This window comes from Sceloporus occidentalis, unplaced genomic scaffold, assembly GCF_023333645.1.
Source record: "Sceloporus occidentalis isolate IW3139 unplaced genomic scaffold, rSceOcc1.0.p SCAF_4, whole genome shotgun sequence".
Lineage (NCBI taxonomy): Eukaryota > Metazoa > Chordata > Lepidosauria > Squamata > Phrynosomatidae > Sceloporus > Sceloporus occidentalis.
In genome coordinates, this window is record NW_028316984.1 from 119219742 (window position 1) to 119240064 (window position 20323).

Below are 20323 nucleotides of genomic sequence, written 5' to 3' on the forward strand. Positions count from 1 at the left end.
TGTCACTCTGAGGCCTGAGACAGACGGGCGGGAAGCATCGTCCTTGGGCCAAAATTAATGGTTCGGGAGTACGCAGCAACCCCACACTCCCGAACCCTAATACAGAACGGCACCGCCAACATGGAGGTCTCTGGTTCACATGGAGGCTGCCATGATTACGCAAGAGCAGTGGCACGTCCGCACGTCGGGGTGCCGCACTTGCATCATTAATGTGATGCAGTATGCCAAAGGCGCACTGATGGCAGCATCCGCGTGCAACCTGGTTTTAGTGGGTTCTTTTTGGAGTGGAGGGAGCCTGTGCGGTTTGGTTGCTGCGGGCTTCCTCCGGAGGGAAAATGGGCAGTTCCAGACCTATCGAGCCTCTTGGTTTCAAAGGTTATGTTCAATAAATATTAAAAAAGTAAAGAAGCCAGGAGAAGGACAGGTTGCTTACCTGTAACTGTATTTCTTCGAGTGGTCATCTGCGAATACATACAAATGGGTTTCACTGCGCCTGCGCAGTGCTGTTCGGAAACTTCTAGAATCACTGGGCAAAGTTTACTTTGCAACATATAGAAACTTTTTGGCGGTAACCCCGCCCACCCGTTATAAGGCCCCTGCCTTCCCGCTCTTTCCCCAGTTCCGCAATTTTTCCGCCAAGCAGGCGATGGAAAGAGCCAATAAGAGCAGGACACTGAGGGGATGGACGGGTGGGATTTGTATGTATTCGCAGATGACCACTCGAAGAAATACAGTTACAGGTAAGCAACCTGTCCTTCTTCTTCGTGGTCTCTGCGAATCATACAAATGGGTTTAGACTGACAAGCTTAGGTATGCGGCGGAGGGAGTGTCCTGAGACCAAAGCTATGGTAAACCAAAGGTACATTTATTACAACAATAAACACCTTGAACCATAAAAGGAGTCAGTCTTTTTGTTCTTGCACAAACCAAACATAGCAACAACATTGCTAAACCTGAGAAGGGGAGATAAGGTCGTGCAAGACCTATCCCATTGAAACAGTGCAAGCAACATTCAACAAAATGTAAACGCAAAGGCAGTATATACACAAATGTTGAAACAACAATCATCAGTAGTGCAATCAATGCAACCCTGAAACCAACACAGCCCTCCCAAAGGCTGCGTCCCGAATGGCCCTTGTGTCCAACCTATAATGTTTGATAAAAGTCAGAGGTTGGGACCAAACAGCAGCCTTGCAAACATCCTCCAAGGGAATCCCTGATAGGAACGCAGAGGATGCCGACACTGCCCTCGTGGAGTGGGACCGAACCCTGCCAGGGAGAGGTTTGCCCAACAGCTCATAGCAGAGGTGGATGGTACCGGCCACCCATTTGGAAAACCTCTGTGCAGACACAGGCAACCCCATTTTCGGTACCGAGTAGCATTGGAAAAGTCTCTCGGACCGACTGGAGGCAGCAGTTCTGTTCAGGTAAAACGCCAGCGCTCTCCTGACATCAAGAGAGTGCAGGCTCCGCTCCGCATCCGAAGTCGGATTGGATGCGAGAGTAGGCAACACAATGTCCTGGCACATGTGGAAAGCAGACACAACCTTAGGCAAAAAAGTAATGTCTGTCCGCAGGACCACCTTGTCCTTGTGAAACCTCAGGAAGGGCTGGTCCCTCCGCAAGGCACAGAGTTCGCCCGCACGGCAGGCAGAGGTGATGGCCACAAGAAAGGCGGTTTTCCAACTCAGTAGTCTCAAGTCCGCCGTGGCCATCGGTTCAAAGGGCTTGGATTGGAGTGCGGACAGTACCGCCTCCAAGCTCCAAGCCGGTGCCGGTATCGACACAGGAGGATGTAGGTTGGCACATCCCTTAAGGAACCCTTTCACCAAAGGATCCCTAAAAAAAGAAGCCCTCCCCCCGAATTGGTACTTAGCACAAATGGCAGACAAATAGCACTTAATGGATGCGAGGCAGAGCCCCTCATCCAAGAGCGCCATCAAAAATTCCAGCACCACCGGAGTGGACACTTGAGCAGGAGACAAGCCCTTTCCATCAAGGAAGAGGTTAAACCGTTTCCATTTCAGGGCATAGGACCGCTGGGTAGAAGGTTTTCTTGCAGCCAGGATCACCGTCCTCACCGATTCCGGCAGGGCGGTTAGGGCTGTATCTTCCAGGCCACCAGCGGCAGGTTCACGATGTCCGGGTGCAAGATCTGGCCGTCCTGGGTCGACAGCAGGTCAGGACGGAAGTCGAGGCGGAGGAAGCATCTCCTGGAGAGGTGGAGAAGGGATGCGAACCAAGGCTGTCTGGGCCACCACGGGGTGATCAGGATCGCATGCGAACGGTCCGCTGTCATCTTGGACACCACCCTGGTGATGAGAGGGAAGGGAGGAAAGGCGTACAGCAGCTCTCCCGTCCAGAGGAAGGCAAACGCGTCTCCGAGGGATCCGTCCATTAGCCTTCTGGAGCAGAACTTGGGACAGTGGCTGTTCCACTCGGTCGCGAAGAGGTCGATCCGGGGGGTTCCCCACCGCTCGAACAGGTCGCTGACCGTTTCCGGATGGAGCCTCCACTCGTGGCACACCGAAGAGGATCTGCTTAGACGATCCGCCAGCTCGTTGTCCTCCCCTGGGAGGTGAATCGCCTGGAGGAGCATGCGTCTCTGGATGCACCAGTCCCAGATGCGAAGAGTGATTTCGAGCAAAGTCTTGGACTTGGTGCCTCCCTGCTTGTTGATGTAATACATCACGGTAGTGTTGTCCGTCCTGAGGAGGACCACCTTGCCTGTGACCGTGAGCTCGAATGCCCTCAGAGCCTTTTCGACTGCGAGCATCTCCAAAGCATTGATGTGGAGATGTTTGTCCTGGGCCGCCCACTTGTCCTTGACAACCAGGTCGAGTAGGTGGGCGCCCCAGCCTTCCAGAGAGGCATCGGTCGTCAGAGTCAATTGAGGTTGAGGCTGATGGAAGGGCATCCCAATACAGACGTTGCGATCGTCCATCCATCATCTTAGGGAGGCAGCCCCCGGCCTCGGTACCGTGAGCCACTTTGACGGAGAGTCCTCCATAGGGGAGAAGACTGAGAGGAACCAGGACTGCAGGGGGCGCAGGCGAAGCCGTGCCCACGGTGTCACGAAGGTCGTTGACGCCATGTGTCCCAGAGCCACTTGGACGTCCCTGGCCCTCACCCTTCTGTGGGAAATGCAAGGCTTCAGTGATGCTACTAACGCCTGGAAGCGGTCCACGGGAAGGAAGGCGGAGCATCTTTCGGAGTCGAGGATAGCTCCGATGAACTTGGCCTGCCTGGCCGGAGTGAAGTGGGACTTCTCCTTGTTGACGACCAGACCGAGAGAGTCTAACAGACGCAAGGCGAATGAGATTGCTTCTCGGAGATCCTGTTGCGAGTCGGCGACAAACAGCCAGTCGTCCAGATAAGGGAAGACCCTGTAGCCTTTCTGGTGGAGGTATGCTACCACCGGAGCCATGCACTTTGTAAAGACCCGTGGAGCCGTGGCAAGGCCGAAGGGAAGCACGTTGTAGTGGTATGCGGTGGAGCCGACGGCGAAGGCGAGGAATCTCCTGTGGGACTCCCGAATTCCGATGTGGAAGTAGGCGTCCTTCAAGTCGACCGTTGCGAACCACAGGCCCTGGTACAGGAGAGGCAAAATAGAAGCCAAGGTTACCATCCGGAACCGGCGATATTCAAGGAAGAGGTTCAACTGTCTTAAGTCCAAAATGGGTCTGATGCCGCCGTCCGCCTTCGGTACCGTGAAGTACCTGGAGAAAAATGCCCTGGGACAGTGTTCGGGGGGTAACGGAGAGATTGCCCCTTTGAGGAGCAAAGCGCGCACTTCGTCGAGAAGGGTGTCCGAGGGGGTGGTGGAAATAAAAGCTCCGGTGGGCGGGAGCTCTTCGAACTCGAGGGAATAACCCCTACAGACAATGTCTAGTACCCAGGAGTCGGAAGAAATAGAGGCCCAAACGTTGGCAAAGGGCCTAAGGATGTCCAGGAAGCACAGAGGGGAGGCGAAGTGCGCGGGAAGTTTTCATGCCCTCTTCTTGCCTTGGTCGGGGTCTTGCCGGCGGTTTTTACGGTACCGGGAAGACTGGTTACGGCGGCCAGAAGATGAAGAGGATTGGGACGGGTACCTCTGGCGCTGGGAGCCCTGCTGATGAAACTGGCGGTCCTGATAGGAGGACCTATGGAATTGACCTTGCTGCTGCTGCCAAGGGTGAAATCGCTTGCGGAAAGGGGATGGAACGGTGGCCGACATACCATGTTTCCTCGCCGCCGCCTTCATCCTGAACTTACGATTAAGCCTATCGTCCGTCTCGGCATGGAACAGGCCCGAGTCATCGATGGGCATGTCTTCAATCGTGGCTCTGACACTAGAATTGAGGTCCGAGCCCCTTAGCCAGGCGTGCCTCCTCAGGGCAAGGGATGCTGCCATGGCCCTGCCCGAACACTCCACGACATTCCTGGACGCCGTGATGAGCCAGGCGCCAATGGAGTGGGCCTCATCCCTGATTTCAGTCAGAGTCCGTTGCACCCCATCCGGGACGTCCGGCACGATCGGGGAGATACCCTCCATCAGGGTTTGGACATAGGCGCCCATACAGGCAGTGTAATTGGTCGCCTTCACCGCCAACGCAGCCGCTGCATAAGCTTTTCTAGCCAAGGCATCAATCTTCTTGGCCTCCTTATCCATTGGTGACGCCGCCTGACGCTGCGTGGAAACCTGCTGGGAGCCCTCAACGATAGCCGAATTCTGGCGAGGGTGTGAGGTCAGCCATGGTGAATTCGGAGCCGAAACCCTGTAGAGGGACTCGATCTTACGCGGCGGGCCAAGGAGCGAAGAAGGAGCATCCCAGGAGCGCTTGACCAAAGTCTCCAGAGACGGCAGGAACGGCACGGAGGGTGTCGCGTGGACTCGACCCCGAACCCTGCGCTCAACCGGGTCCTTGGCTTCCTCTTCAGGGTATGAAAGCTCGATGTCCAGAGCCCTGGACATCTTAATAACATGCTCCGCAAAAGATCTGACGTCATCAGTCGGGGAAGCTACCTCCGGGTGGTGAAGGAATTGAGGGGAATCCCGAGCAAGTTCCTCTTCACCCGAGGCGACATCAGAGCCGATGGGGTCCGGTTCAGAATCAGAAGAGAGCAGCTCAACATCAGCCACAGGTCTGGTGCGTACAGTCGGCCGGGTCACGGGCAGCAAGGAGGCGGCTGAAGACGGCCCTGGTCGGTCGGCCCGTTCCTCGGGTCGGTGTCGATTCTGGCCATGAGCACGGTCCTGCTCACGAGTGCGGTCCCGCACCGAAGTGGGCTTAGCCAAAGCGACCTCTCTCGGGACTGGCAAGAAGAACTGGTCAGTTTCTGAGTCGTAGAAATACGTAACATCATCGGGCTCCTGAGCCGGTGAACGCAGAGCAGGTGAAGGAGACCTCGCTGGAAGGTCACAAGGGTCCTCATCCTCTGAGAGAAGAAAGGGAAGAGCTTTCGAAGTCGACGGGTCTTGAATTGAGGACGATTGGACGGCGGCCACACGGTCACGATCCCTTACAGGAGAGTGGACCTCGACAGACGGTGTGGCGAGGGAAGCAACCGTCACCGGGGAGTCGGGACGAGGGCGCTCCCGATGATGGGCCTTGCGGGGCCGAGAAGACTCCTTGGGCGCGGATAGTCTCTTGGATGGAGACCCTGAGTGAGAACTTGGGTGACCACTAGACGACTTGGCCTTTTTAGCAGCAGAAGATGTTGAGGCCGGGGCCGATGATTGCCTCTTCTTGCTCGACTTAGGCCGAGCAGGTGCATCCGGGGGAAAGAAGAGGATCGGCGACTCCGAGATTCTAGCCACCTGTCCGGCTTCATCCTTCTTTCCGGAGGCGGGCTCCTTCGAGCCCGAGGCATCGGGTTCGGAGGCGGCCCGTTTCGAGACGGAGTCAACCGGTTTGGAGGGCTTGGGATGGTCCGACGATCCCGACTTGGCCTTGGACTTCTTGGAGCTAGACGAAGTCGCCGAAGCCGCCTTATGGGACCTCTGGTCGGAGGCCGCTTGGTGGGATGACTCCGATGCCTCGGAGGGGGCTCCCTCTTCGCGAGGTGGGGCAGAGGCGGCGGCAGAACCCAATGACCCAGATTTATGAGGGTGCTTAGCGGGTTTGGAGGTGGCACTGGGCTTAGTGGAGCCGCGGGCCCCAGGGGGTGCGGCGTCAGAAACCCCCGAATCCAGCACCAGCGAAGTAGAGGAAGGTGCGCTGGCCGGGCCATCACGGGCCGGGAGAGAAGGAGCCACAGCAGAAGCCGAGGGGGCCGAGGCAGGGCGAGCATCCCCCTCCCGAATCTTGCCCTGGGCTATTGCAGAAGTCAGCCGCGATTCCCGGTTCTTTCGGGCTTGGGAAGACATAGACTTCCAGAGGCTGCAAGCCCTGGGGTCGTGGTCCCGGCCGAGACACAGCAGGCAAGAGGAATGCGGGTCTTGTACAGGAACCTTTCCTCCACAGACGTCACATTTCTTGAACGGAGGAGACATCGTCAATCGAAGTCGACAAGCCAAAACGAGATCCGAAATCCAAATCGAAGTACACGGTCCGAGGTCAAAAAGCACGGGGGAAGAAAAGAAGCCAAAGTCCAGAAAAAACAGTCCGAGTCAAATAGAACCAGTGATCCAACAAACTAGCGAGAGCGAAGTTCCAAACAGCAACCAGCACGGCGGAAAAAAGGAACTGGGGAAAGAGCGGGAAGGCAGGGGCCTTATAACGGGTGGGCGGGGTTACCGCCAAAAAGTTTCTATATGTTGCAAAGTAAACTTTGCCCAGTGATTCTAGAAGTTTCCGAACAGCACTGCGCAGGCGCAGTGAAACCCATTTGTATGATTCGCAGAGACCACGAAGAAGAAGCACAATTTCTGGTCCAAGAAGCCAGTTACTCCACTTGACATACAAAACAGCATGACATGTAATTTGGAGAAAATATAGTTACAACTTTTATTGGTTACATCGGTAAGAAACTAGTGCTGACATGTGTCCAGATCCAGGCACTGATCAACTTGTCTGTTGGTGTGCCAAAGCTTGGCCTGCTTGCCAGGTGACCTCAGGGACAATAGGTGATACAACATAGGTGGAAGCCACTGTGTGGATCCATAGCACTGCCTAGAGCTGGGTATGAACTCAACGATCACACCCCCAAAGTCCCAAAACAGGACCTCTTACAATGTAATTGGATCAGCCAACACATTCATTCCATAAACCTGTATCCAGATCCCATGCACACCATCCACAAAGTTGTGACAATCCAGAAAGTTGTGACACTGATTACAAGAATGGGTGGGTGGGCTGACATTCAGAAACAGACCAAGCTTTGATCACTTGAGATGGTTGTGCAGGATTCTTGACAAGCGACACCTGGCTCAGCCCCATGGCAGCCTGGTGCTTGCTCCTCCTTGACCCCCAGCCAGCAAACTTGTATCATGATAAGTCAGGAACTATGCTTGCCAAAAAGGGAAACAATTATTTTTCTGGCAATCTTTAATGTGAAATACAGCAGTAAAATGTATTCAGATCGTACTCAGAGAAACAAATTTAATCAATTTTGACTTTAAGGGAGCTTTCAGATGTGGAGTTTTGCTCTACTCTACTGTTTGTCTATGCTGTTTTGAAGTTTCTGCGGCTTATAAAATAACTTCCATGGTCTTAATACATTTTTAGTTACCACTTGGGAAGCCTCTTATGGACTGAAAAATGGACTACAAATTGTACAAAATTAATTACAATAAAGTTACTGAGCAACTCAAGAGCCAGATTTATGAAACTGAGAAACTGAGAAATCACACTGAAATACAACACACCCGCACCAAGCACAGGCTTGCCCTCTGCAGTCTGAGTTCTGTGGAAGGCAAGCCTCAGCTTTTTTAATGGGCATGCATGCACATGATGGCACAAACGGGAGCATGCGCTCATTGAAAACAACTGGACTTAAGGTCCCACATTTTTTGCTATCTATGTAGAGTGTGTGTGTGTCCAGAACAGATGCCCCACAGATAGTAAGGGTACACTGTATTTAATATCCATTTCCTCAGGAGAGAATTTAACTCAAGCACTGAAGAACAAGTAACTTCCACACACATGTTACGTATACTTTAGTGGCAATTTAGTGGGAAGTTTAATGTCTTCAGGGGCTTTCTTTGATATTTCTTTGTCTGTGGACCAAAGACACAAACTCTCTTTTAGATTCATATAAAGAGCCAGAAAGAATGGCCCAGACCTGCCCTCTGGAATGAAAAAAACAAACAGTGTGAGGTAAATATCTTGACAAAGACGCTCTAATCTGAGGCGTTGTGTGTGTGTTTGTGTGTGGTAGAAGGGTGGTACTTCTGCAATTTGTTCCTACCTGCATTCTGTTCATAGCTTCCCGAAGCTGGTCAAGTTGGTGGGCAGAGCTGAGGGCCTCTAGGCGGATATCAGTCAGCTTCATCTCTTTGTCTCTAAGCTCATTTCTCAGCTGCATTACTGTTTCAGCTTCACTGTCGAGGCATTCTGAAATCCTGCAAGTAGAATTTTTTAAAAAAATAAACAAGATATTGAGCCAGGATACTGAAGGTACTGGGCAACATGATTTTTGAAAGCCAGCAAAAATTGGAGTATTGCTGCCTATTCCAAAGAAATTTTTAGAGATGTGTGTGGTGGTGGTGGGAATGGCAAAAGCTGGAAATAGGGATGAAATCAAAAGGGCCGATCTTTAGAACCACATACAATGGCAGTTCATGGAATCAAGGACATGAAAGCTCCATTTTGACTATGAGATCTATCTAGCTTTAGTAGTTAGCCTTCTTTTAGATGTAATCCTCACTCCATCGTAAATCTATTCACCTTGAACATCCTCAATAATTTAAGGAGGCACAGTAGAAGCATTCATTTGGGGACTGACAGTCTTAAAGTAAGATTTAGCACCTGGCAGGTGAAATGTACAGCTGGGCCTCCCTGGAAAATTCTGGAGGGCTTTGGAACTCTATACCTTTTCAAACATGAAACATTCCTCTGCACTTCACACCACTCAGACTTTTTTTTTTTTTAAAAGCTCTATTATTCTGGCACCAGCTTTCTTTCCCTTTGCACCCTCCTTTCCCCCATCACAAAATGTGAGTTCAATTACTTCTCAACATAGGAAAGAAAAGCAGTGCTATTTCTGGCAGTTTTTCATATTGCGTGCATTCTGTGAACGTATCCTTTTCAGTCAGTCTTCTTTCAACAGTATCAGAAACCAATTAAATGGTGAAGTAGCCAAGAAACAACAAAGCAAGGTGAAGAAAAATGACTGTTTAACATTTCTGGTAGTGTTTCTTGATGAATTTTCTGTGTTCAGGTCCTGAAAGCGGAAAGCAGTATTGTGTAGAAGTTGCTGGACCTGGCTTCTGGGAAGGGAAGGGATAGACTGGCAGTGACAAAAAGACCCCTCCCCCCCGAATATCAGGTGGGTGATGTGGGAACTGTCCTGTTGCTTTTAAGTGTTCCATTGCGTTCTTCTCCCCCCCCTCCCCCCATAAAGGTTACCACCAGAAAGCGAATAATTCAAAGTGGAGACCCCAGGCGATCTAGAGCTGTATATTTCCTCCATTAATTTTGTACTTTTGTTGACTCCTGAGTTACTTCTCAAAACTCAGTATACTTACAACATATATTTGATTGATTATAGCTGTAATAATAAAAGATAGGATAAATTTCATGGATTTAAACTTTGCCTACATTAAGAATCAAATGGACATAATAGCTTCTAAGTGATGAAAGTTAGATTAAACTGTTGAAAGTAAGTGAGCTTTCTGAAAATAAAAGGGGATAACTATCTAAAATCATGCCTTTATTTTCAGGAGTGCAAATTTCAATGATGCTTGACCTTCTTAGGTTCAGGTATTCCTTATTTCCTAATCTCTATCTATTTTACCATTACCATAAAATCTATCATACCATAAAATCTATCTATTTTACCATGTACTGAACAGTAATGTGAAAACATGCAGTAACAATCCAGGCTACATGCCGCTCAGTCAGGCCATGCCAAGTAAAAGTGAGAAAAGAGCCTTACTATCTGGCACTTGGATTCAGATGGATGATTTTTTTAAAAATGCATGTGTCATTATTTGTCAAATCTGAAAGCTCTGAATATGTACAGTTTGCTGCTGCTGTTGTTGTTTGCCTTATTATGGTGTTGTGTATCAATTTATGGCGACCCTAAGGTGGACCTATCATGGGGGATTCTTGGCATGTTTCTTCAGAGGGTTACTATTGCCATTCTCTGAGGCTGAGAGATTGTGACTTGCCCTAAGTGCAGTACCTTACATTTCTCCATATTGAATTTCATTTTGTTAGCTTTGGCCCAGCTTTCTAGTCTATTCAGGTCATTTTTAATTTTGATCCTATACTCTGGAGTATTAGCTACTCCTCCTAATTTAGTGTCATCTACATTTAGCTGATGTTTTAACTGTTTTATGGCAATATCTTTTTAGAATTGTTATTGTGAGCCACCTTGGGCCTCTTCGAGGAGAAAGGTGGGACAGAAATTAATTAAATAAATAAATGTAAACAATACAAACAAACCTCAGTTAATAGAGAGCCTTTTTTTTAACAAAGCCTTTTTATGCCCTCTCAGCTCCACCTGCTTCTCACTGTCCTATGTGCAAGTTCTTTTTAGCAGCTTCAACACTGGGAGGATGGTGAAGAGGGGCTGCAGAAACACACACCTTTAGTGTATGAGTACAGCAGCATATTTGCAGTAAATAATGCAATAAAACTTGAGTTGAGAAAAAATGGGATTCTAATGTACCTATGTGTGCCTACCTATGCAGAAAAGGCAAATCACAGATGATTCCAGAATCGCTTAGCATGTGGGAACAGCAAAACAAGAGAGCCAAGGGGAAAGCAGATATACTTGCTTCACTGGTTCCCTCAGAATGGCCTGAAGCAGATGGGCAAAAAAAGCTGCTTCTGGGCAGCTTGCGGGTGTAGCAATCACATGATGAATGCTCCCAAGCTGCCCAGAAGCCACCACCAAGTTGCTCCAACCTGAAAAAGCTGCCCTGAAAAGGAGCAGTAAAAAACCCGCTCCTTTTCAGAAGCTGCGTTGAAACATGGGCCAGATTCGGGCTGTGCGCATGTGATTGCCGCAGCTCTGTGGTCATCCCGACCCATCATTTTTGGGCAGTATGTTTTGCCCCAATATTAGAGAACCACATGTGCATCTGTTTGGCCACCAAAGTAAGAAAAAAGTCATTCCTCAAAGCATTTTGGAAGAAGAGTTAAGTGGTCTCTAGATGGTTAAAAATGTTTTTGTTTACTTGCAGAAGGCTTGCCTAATCTGGTTGTTCTACCTGTTCACACACGCATATTGTTACTTTGGGATAAAATGTAATGCCCAGAAATACATCTACACCGTTTTATACCTGTATTATGTGCACTTAGGAAACTTGAAGGAAAAGGAAGGAATTCATGCTTAAAAAGTCCAATCTTCTTGGAGAATATGGTGATTTCTTTTAAGGAAACAAAGAAAGGTGAGAGTGGAAAGAAGGATTTAGGAACTGAATCAAACATAGAAAAGGGACAAAAGAGTGAAGCAGAGAAGACACTTGGTATGAAGAAAAAAGGCATGAACGAGGGAGGGAAACTACTTGTATTTGAATCTTCAGTCTCTTGCATCTTAAGAGAAACCCATGGAAAAGAAGGTGTAACTTTGGTCTAAGATAATGAACACCACACTACATTAGCAGGAATTCTGTTTTCTTAAATATACAAATTCAACTCACAGAGAATTGGAATGTGAGGTTCTCAGTAATGGTGTAGATACAACTGAGCCATTGTGAGGCAGTTTTGGTGATGAAGGCAATGAACAGTCTGTCATCTCTTCAATATCAGAATGAGAAGATGCTGATTTAGGAGACTTCTTTTTACCAAAAGCTTGTTTGAAGGAACTGCGCAACTGAAAAAAAGACCACAACAAGAGTGATTATGCATTAATCAAACCAGGCTTTACTACAAGAAATAAATAATAGAAGGGAAAATACTTAACATGCAGAACACAAAAAAGAGTTAAATAACTCAATTTTTTTCATAGTAAAATTAAAAAAGAGAAATATGGATTTTTGTGTTCTTTTTCTGGAAGTCTTTATATCCTATTTAGAAATGATAAGCCTGAGCTACTTTGAATGTGCTGGCTATTGAAGAGACTGTTTTGAAACACTGAAAACTCTTTTTAGCTCAAGGGGCCTTTTTATTAAAAAGGTTACCACAGGTTGCAGTTACAAAGTGACATGGCTCAGACAAGGTTACTGATGCTGACAGTGTTAATCACATAAATTGATGAGTTAGCTTTGTATTTTAGAATTTAAAATACATCCTCCTTACCTCATTAACCTGCCAGAGGAAGTGCAAGCAAAAAGGGAAGGAAAAAAAGACAAGTTTTAACAGATAAAACCAGTGACAGGGAAAGCGCCAGGTTTCTCAGACACACCCACCACTACTACCTCCCACAAAAGCACACACAGCAAACAGTTTTACTGGGATGGGGATTAAAAAAAGAATGCCATCTTGCGACCAAAAAACGGGTCTGGACATTTTACACAGCAGGTGAAGTGATGCATAGCTTTCATTTACACTCTATGGTGCTCATCTTCAAATCTGCCAGTATCAATCCAGCCTAGGATGTCATACCAGGGTCTGGAAGGTACTGCCTATCCATTACATGCAAGAAAATAATTTTGTCTCTGTTCTCCTCATCATTATATGTAGTTACACCTATTGTAGGGGACTGTACATTTAATTGAACTTAGGACCAGTCCAAATCTACAACAGTGAATTCAGTAGAGTAAAGTTTCATTATTATGTATAAAGGAAGCTGTCACATTTGGCTGACCAGGTCAAGAGTTAAGAAGGCAGTGTACAAGCTCAGATAGCAGAAGATGCTAAAATTCAAAGCAGAAATGCACTTGGGTAGAACAACCCTTCCATGAGAAAGGCCTTAGTGAGTTAAATAGGTCTGTCATATAAAGTAACCTACATGTTTCTTTAGGATTCTCAAAGTTGTCTGATATAGGAGGCAGAGTCCAAAAACACAGAATTCTAAGGCTTAAAGGGACTACAGGAACTAGAGGTTTTAGTTCAAACTAAAAGAAAAGCAATGACACTAAGGCAGACATATTCTCACAACAAATGGGCTTTTGTGTCAGGTACCTTTCCTCCAGCACATGGGACCTTGCATACAATAAATGGTGAGAAATGAAGAAATGGGAAGTGAAAAACAATTATTTTTCAGCCTTTGGGGTAGTATCTGTAGTAAAAATTAAGTTGTAGAATGCTATTTTCATTTATCTGTGCAATTAAGTGAAAGGGAGATCCAAAAGATGATGAACACAATTAATACTCATTTAAGAGTTAAAGCAGACTGCACAAGATGTTAGCTTTTCCTTATGTCATACACAATTAGATTACAGTGCACCCGCGCTATACATGGGTGCGCTATACGCAGCTTTGAGCATATGTGCAACGCCGCACGGCAGCGCGCAGGGCGGTCCGTCCCATTTGGATGAATGAGGTGCACGCCTGTGGTGCTTGCGCGCTGCCACATGCACGAGCCCCATTCACTTGAATGGGGCTTGAGCACGCGTGGTATTTGGCTTACGTGGGGGGGGGGGGGTCCGGAACAGATCCCCTGCATAAGCCAAGGGCGCACTGTATATACAAAATATTTATGTCAGCCCTGATTACTAAAGCACAATCTATGTGCTCATTTTTCTCAATTGATTTGTATCTAAAAGACAATCTACCCATTCCACCTTTAACAACTTTCTGGTATGAATTTGTAATACACATAGTAGTGAAATTTAAATGTTCAGACTCAGAAAGAAACAATACATTAAATAAAAACAGCTCATTAAAGCCACAGCTGCCAGCATTTCCCCTCCTCTTGCTAAAATGCAAGTGCAGAACTTTGCAAATTTATTTGGACTAGCTCTCTCTCTCTCTCTCTCTCTCTCTCTGTGTGTGTGTTTGTGTGAGTGAGTGAGTGAGAGAGTGAGATCATTCAAACACATTGTATGCCAGTCAAAATGGTTTTACTATGCCAGGCTGCTAGTTGCTCCACAGTAGGAACAATAACAAACAACCACCAATTTTGATGTAATACCACAACAGAAAGCTCATGCTGCCAACTTCTTTCTTTCAGTTAGTCTCAAAGGTGTTACAAGATCTCTCTACATACTGATTCTACAGACTAACATGGCTATATTTTTGAATTCTACCACAACTGAATGAATGACATGGGAGAAAGAATTAACACATTCCCATCTGATTGAGCAAAGTAACTTGCAGTCTTTCTAGATAAACTTCAGTGAGAGGGAAAATTGGAAATTCAATCACAAATCTTCTGTGGAAGATAAAGTTGAGATCTCAATCATTTTTGTTTAAATTCTCAACATAGACACAAGGTAATATTTATTTATTTATTTATTTGATCTCTTTAGCACCCATTTGAGCTCAAGGCAACCATTTACATCAGAAATGGAAAACCTCCCCAGAAGTTGGATTGCAGTTCCCTTCATCACTGGCTAGGCTGTCTGGGTTGATGAGAATTGGCAATGTATTGCCCATTCAGAGTTCCACTTGGCTGTATTTTCTTCTGTATGTTCATAGACATATGTGTCAATATATTTGATGTGGTCTGTTGAAACATACATACCCAGTTCTTTCTCTTCTTTTTCTTGGAGTCACATTCTATGTTGCTTCCCACACTAGAATGACTGGTAGCACTGTTAATGCTAGAGACGCTATCAGAAGAGTGCTGTCTTCGGATTCGCAGATCAGTCGTTTGGGCAGTCCCACTCCCTAAACAATAAATAATAATTTAAGCTTTGTTGAATCATTTCAGAAACTGTTCTTGTTTTTTCTTCTCTAATCCTATATGCACACTCTCATTTGCTTCCCCTTGCTACCACTTCAATTCACTGTCCTTTGCCCTACCTCCTCCTTTATAGCCAGTAGAGGCAATTAGGACAATCTTAGCCCACTGCCATTGCCTGTATCACATGGAAATTCAACTTCCCCATTAACATAATAGCTGAAATAGCATAACTGGACAAAAAATGAATTCTGACTACTGGGATAGCCAATACTGATAGGAAAATAATTATGGAGGACATTCCCAACTGTTCAGTAAGATGATGGCTGCCATGGAAGAGGTACTGGCAGTGAAATGTGAGTAGAGACTGAAGCAAGAGTTCGAAGGAAGGAGAGGCCAGGAAGGTAAACAAGGAAAATGATTGTCCAGTGCAAAAGTAAGTGGCAAACTAAGCAGAAATTGCCATTACTTGTATTCTAGGGGTAAGTTTGTATGGTTTTCGACCAAGCTAAGCATCTGTAAATGCATATTGTGTTTGAAGCATGATCTACTGCAGTACTATGGGGTTTTCCTGAGATACAATCTGTAAACACTACTTGTCCTAAAAGAAAATCAAAGATTGTTTGATAATTACATAGTCTTGTCTCTGGCAAGAAACTTTGCATCATCTATTACCAAGGGATAAATGCCCTCAGAGTGTTAAGCTGTTATTGAAAGTGAAGGTTCGTTTTTTCTTTTACCTTTGCAGGCAAGTTCAGGTGTGTTAATTACTCCATTAATGGCAGCCTGAGCAGCAGCATTTTGTTTTTTCAGTAGTTCAATGGTCTTTCTTAACTCATTCAGTTCTGAATCCTGAAATACACACACACACACACTTATTGCTGTATTCATGAAAAAGTGGTTAAGCAGATATAATCACTGTTTGACATCATTGTGAATAGCCATTGAATAATTTGGCTGAAGCTCAGCATGCTACATGAACATTTCTACATTCTTCTTCCCAGCATCCATAGCACAGTACTTTCACCACAGGGACAAATTTTGCTTTTTCTTACAGGCACAAAATGCCAGTAGTCCCATTTTGACTACTGTAATGCATTCTATGTGGGGCTGTCCTTGAAAGGCGTTTGGAAGCTGCCATTAGTGCAAAATTCAGCAGCCAGACTGATGTCAGGTATGCATTTTACAGACCATGTAACACTGATCTAGGAAGAGCTGCACTGGCTTCCAATTTGCTTCTGAGCTCAGTGTAAGGTGCTGCTGTTGAACAATAAAGCCCTAAATGATTTTGGGCCAGAGGAGGGCAACCAAAATGGTGAAAAGTCTGGAAGCCATGTCCTTTGAGGAACAACTTAGGGAGCAGGGTATGTTTAGCCTGATGAAAAGAAGATTAAGAGGGGACATAATAATTATGTTTAAATATTTGAAGGTCTGTCATATCAAAGAGGGAATAGACTTGTTTTCCATGGCTCCAGACACTCGTACAAGGAGCAATGGATTCAAACTACAGGAAAAGAGATTCCACCTAGATCTCAGGAGGAATTTCCTGATGGTCAGAGCTGTTTGACAGTGGAATATGCTGCCTTGGAGTGTGGTGGAGTCTCCTTCTTTGGAGGTTTTTAAACAGAGGCTGGATGACCATATGTTGGGGGTGCTTTGACTAGTGTTCCTGCATGGCAGGGGGTTGGACTAAATGGCCTCTGTGGTCTCTTTCAATTCTATGATTCTATATCTGAAAGGCCGCCTCATCCTATATGAGCCTGCCAGAAATTTGAGATTTTCAGTGGAAACCCTGTTGTGGATCCCAACACCTCGTGAAGTTATGGATACACATATCAGGGTTTTCTCTACAACAGTGCCTTGATTGTGGAACTCACTACCTAAGGAAGTTAGGCTGTCCCCATCGAAAACAGTGTTATTCTGTTGAAACTGCTTTGTAACTGTTTTATAACTGAATTCTAGAACTGTTTTCATACTGCTTTTAGGAGTTTTTAAAGAATATCTTAAGGTGTTTTTAAAATGTTTTTACCTTTATTTTTTAATTGGTTTATATGTGTTTATTGCCTTGAGAGCCCTTGTGGGTTGAGGTGAAACAGAAATACTTTAAATAAATACATAAACAAACAAATGTCTAGTACTTCTCCCAGTCTGTGACTCATTTTAGAAGCCATCTTGCATATTAGATGGGAGGAATCATGGCATAGGGTACATCTGAATGGTAGTTTTCTATGCTTCAGAGCTGATATTACAGAGCCCTTATTAGTCCAGTTCAAGATTATGAGATGGCCACATCAGAAGATAATTACAGTCGGCCCTTCTTATATACGGATTTTTTATACATGGATTCAAGCATACACGGTTTGAAAATGTTCAAAAAAAGTATAAATTTCAAATTTCAAAACTTGTTTTTTCCATTTTTTATATGGGACACCATTTTGCTATGTCATTATATTTAATGGGACTTGAGCATACACGGATTTTGTTATACACGGGGGATCTTGGAACCAAACCCCAGCATATAACAAAGGTCCACTGTACTTGATGCTAAAAGCATCATGAAGTCTAGTAGCTGGACTTAGCCCACTGAGTTATACTCACTGTTAGGCTACCAAAGAAAATCACAAGTACTAACATTGGCCTGTTACAGATTGCCAAAATAAAGCTGCTTCGGGTCTCTTTGGAGGTATGCTATTTAAATGATGCATGGGTCCTAAGAGTCCGGAGGTCGTGCCAAAGCCACACTCCATTCCTAAGCACTGGAGTGCAGCTTTGGTGCAGCTTCCAGATTCTTAGGATGCATGCATCATTTAAACAGCGGCCTGTTACAGACTGCCAAAATAAAGCTGCTTCGGGTTTCTTTGGAGGTATGCTGTTTAAATGATGCATGGGTCCTAAGAATCCGGAAGCTGCACCAAAAGCTGCACTCCGGTGCATAGGAATGGAGTGTGGCTTTGGCGCGACCTCCGGACTCTTAGGACCCATGCATCATTTAAATAGCATACCTCCAAAGAGACCCGAAGCAGCTTTATTTTGGCAGTCTGTAACAGGCCAGCATACCTCCAAAGAGACCTGAAGCAGCTTTATTTGGGCAGTCTGTAACAGACCATTGTTTCACCAGTACAGGGTGACAGGGTAACTACATGTATCCCCTGATTCTTTTTAAAGATTTTGGTACATTCAAATTCTTCAGACTATCCTTTTCCTAACTCTCTCCTAAATAGCATATGGTTATTGTAGGAAGCCTCTAAGAGTGGCAATTTAGTTATTAAATAGATTGCAGCCCAATCCTTGAACTATTTTTTTAAAAAAATATTGCCCTTAGTCCAGAAATAGACATTCAGTCCAGTCCATTTGTTTTTGTTTTTATTTTGGCATTTCTAGCAGTTCATGTAACCCCTGCAGAATCCCAGGGGCAGAAATTGTTCCCTCCGACCTATTGCAGTTCTCCACTCTTGCACTAGGAGATGAACAACAGCTAGCAGAGCGATAAGCACAACTAATACAAGCAACACCAAGACAAACGAAGCATTTTGTGTGGAACAGATTGTCAAACAGATTGTGGGATGCCTTCCACAGCAGAATCAGCTAATTAGACTGAACACTTGAACAATTTATTTAGATATTTAAATTATATCCCACGGTTAACCTGGCATGAGTGAAAACAAAAGGCTGGCTAATGGTAGAAGCCTTGATGTAATAGAATCACTCAACTGGATACAACCCATTGTATAAAGAAATGCAAGAAAACAGCATCAGTAGTAATGAAGCATTACATTAGCATAATTAATCATATGGCCTGAATACATCAACTAGTGTTCTGCTGCTGAAATTAAGCAGGCCTGTTCCTGTAAATTTTTGAAATGAATGATGACTTATTAACCATGGGAAACCAGTTTGGGTCTCTTTGTGGGAAGTATGCAGTGCAACAGAAATAAACAAACAAATGTTTATGGCTTTCAGTTATTGCCTAATCTGTCTTTGTGATCCCTCTAATGTACACAGGCACTGACATGTTAATTTTGAGGAAATGAAAAGAAAGATAAGATGAATGTTTTGTTTAAACCATATACTTGCAAAAGCTCAAGGAAGGGAGCTATAACAACAGCAGATGCTTAGGTGCTGATATACATGACATTTCACAATCTGGTGCCCTCCAGACACTAGGAGCGATAGTCTCCATCATTACTGACTGTTTAATATGCTAGATAGTTCTGAGGAGTAGTTCAGAACATATGGAAGGCCCCAGGTTGGGGAAAGCTGGTTTAAGATCCTCTTTACACCAAGAGAAAACATTGTACCAATGAATTACAGACACAATAGCAACATAAATATGATGGTTTTATGCTCTGAGGGAGATTTCTTCACTCTGCAGTGAGATTCCAAAGATACTGCTTGCTGTCAGTTTCATTACAAAGGGTCATTTATGCAATTCATGTTCATGAATATAACAAAGTGGACATGCCTTCTGTTCTGCAGTCATGGTAAGGCTCTGCAGTCTAATGGTCATATTCCCCAGACTCTGTTCAAAGGCTGCCACAAGGTGAGCCTGCAAGTTTAATTGTATAATACAGTTAAGATTTTTCATTTATAGATAGCAATAGCATTTACATTTCTATACCGCTACATACTGAACTCAGTAGTCTCTAACTGATTTACAACATGTAAGCTAATTGCCCCCAACAAGCTGGGTACTCATTTTAGTGATCTACGCAAGGATGCAAGGCTGAGTCAACCCTGGAGCCCTGGGATCGAATTCACAACCTTGTGGCTGCAATACTGGCTACAGTAGGGGCATTTAACCACTGCACCATCAGAGGTCCTTGATGGGTTGCCTGCTGAAGAATTTTCCGCAGTGCTATTCAGAATGGTAATCCTTGGATGTGTGATGGTCCCCAAGCCATTGGCTGTGTTTTGTGGCAACTCTCCAGAAAAGAAAGGAAGAATTATAGGTCACAATATGACGCCAGTCCCTGACACATTGAGCAAAAACCTTGCTGGTCCTCTACACCAAACATCTTAAGAAACATTTACTTAGAAGAGACTCTACAGGTTACAGGATGCAATCCATAAATACCAGCCCTGTTCTAAAACTTTTCTTCATAAGCACCAGCATATATATCTTAGCTGTAGCACTCTTGTGACTAGAGAACAAAACAAGGCATAAAGCGGTCATACAACAACCACTAGTTCTACAGTGCATGGTTGCAGCCGCAGCACTCAGCTGATGAACAGAATGCCACAAGCTTTTAGCCTTTGGCTCAGAGGTGTAGCCAGCGACTACTCCAATGAGTCTTAGCACTCTTCCCATTGTTGTATAGCTACCTGTCTGTGCAGTCTGCTGATCCCAGGTATGTTTGATCATGGCAAGTATGCTTAGGAGGGCAGCTTTCAAGCTATTTTCCCCAAGCTAAAGAAAATCCACCACAGATTTTTCTGCAGTGTCTATGAGGTACAGCAAAGCTTTAGGCAATCATCCTAGCATTGTTCTCCATCAGCAAATAGT

General features: G+C 45.5%; 1 protein-coding gene across 3 annotated transcripts in view; it reads right to left on the reverse strand.

Moving 5' to 3' along the window:
* NAV2 (neuron navigator 2) overlaps window positions 1-20323 on the reverse strand; it is a 352842-nt gene that overhangs the window by 37155 nt on the left and 295364 nt on the right. For all 3 annotated transcript variants that reach the window (XM_089521370.1, XM_089521369.1, XM_089521367.1), the window contains 5 exons: window positions 19283-19366; window positions 15561-15672; window positions 14662-14807; window positions 11735-11907; window positions 8332-8485 (listed from right to left, as the gene is read on the reverse strand). In XM_089521370.1, the coding sequence (XP_089377496.1) occupies window positions 8332-8485; window positions 11735-11907; window positions 14662-14807; window positions 15561-15672; window positions 19283-19366 (669 nt within the window). The remainder of the gene's footprint in view (window positions 1-8331; window positions 8486-11734; window positions 11908-14661; window positions 14808-15560; window positions 15673-19282; window positions 19367-20323) is intronic.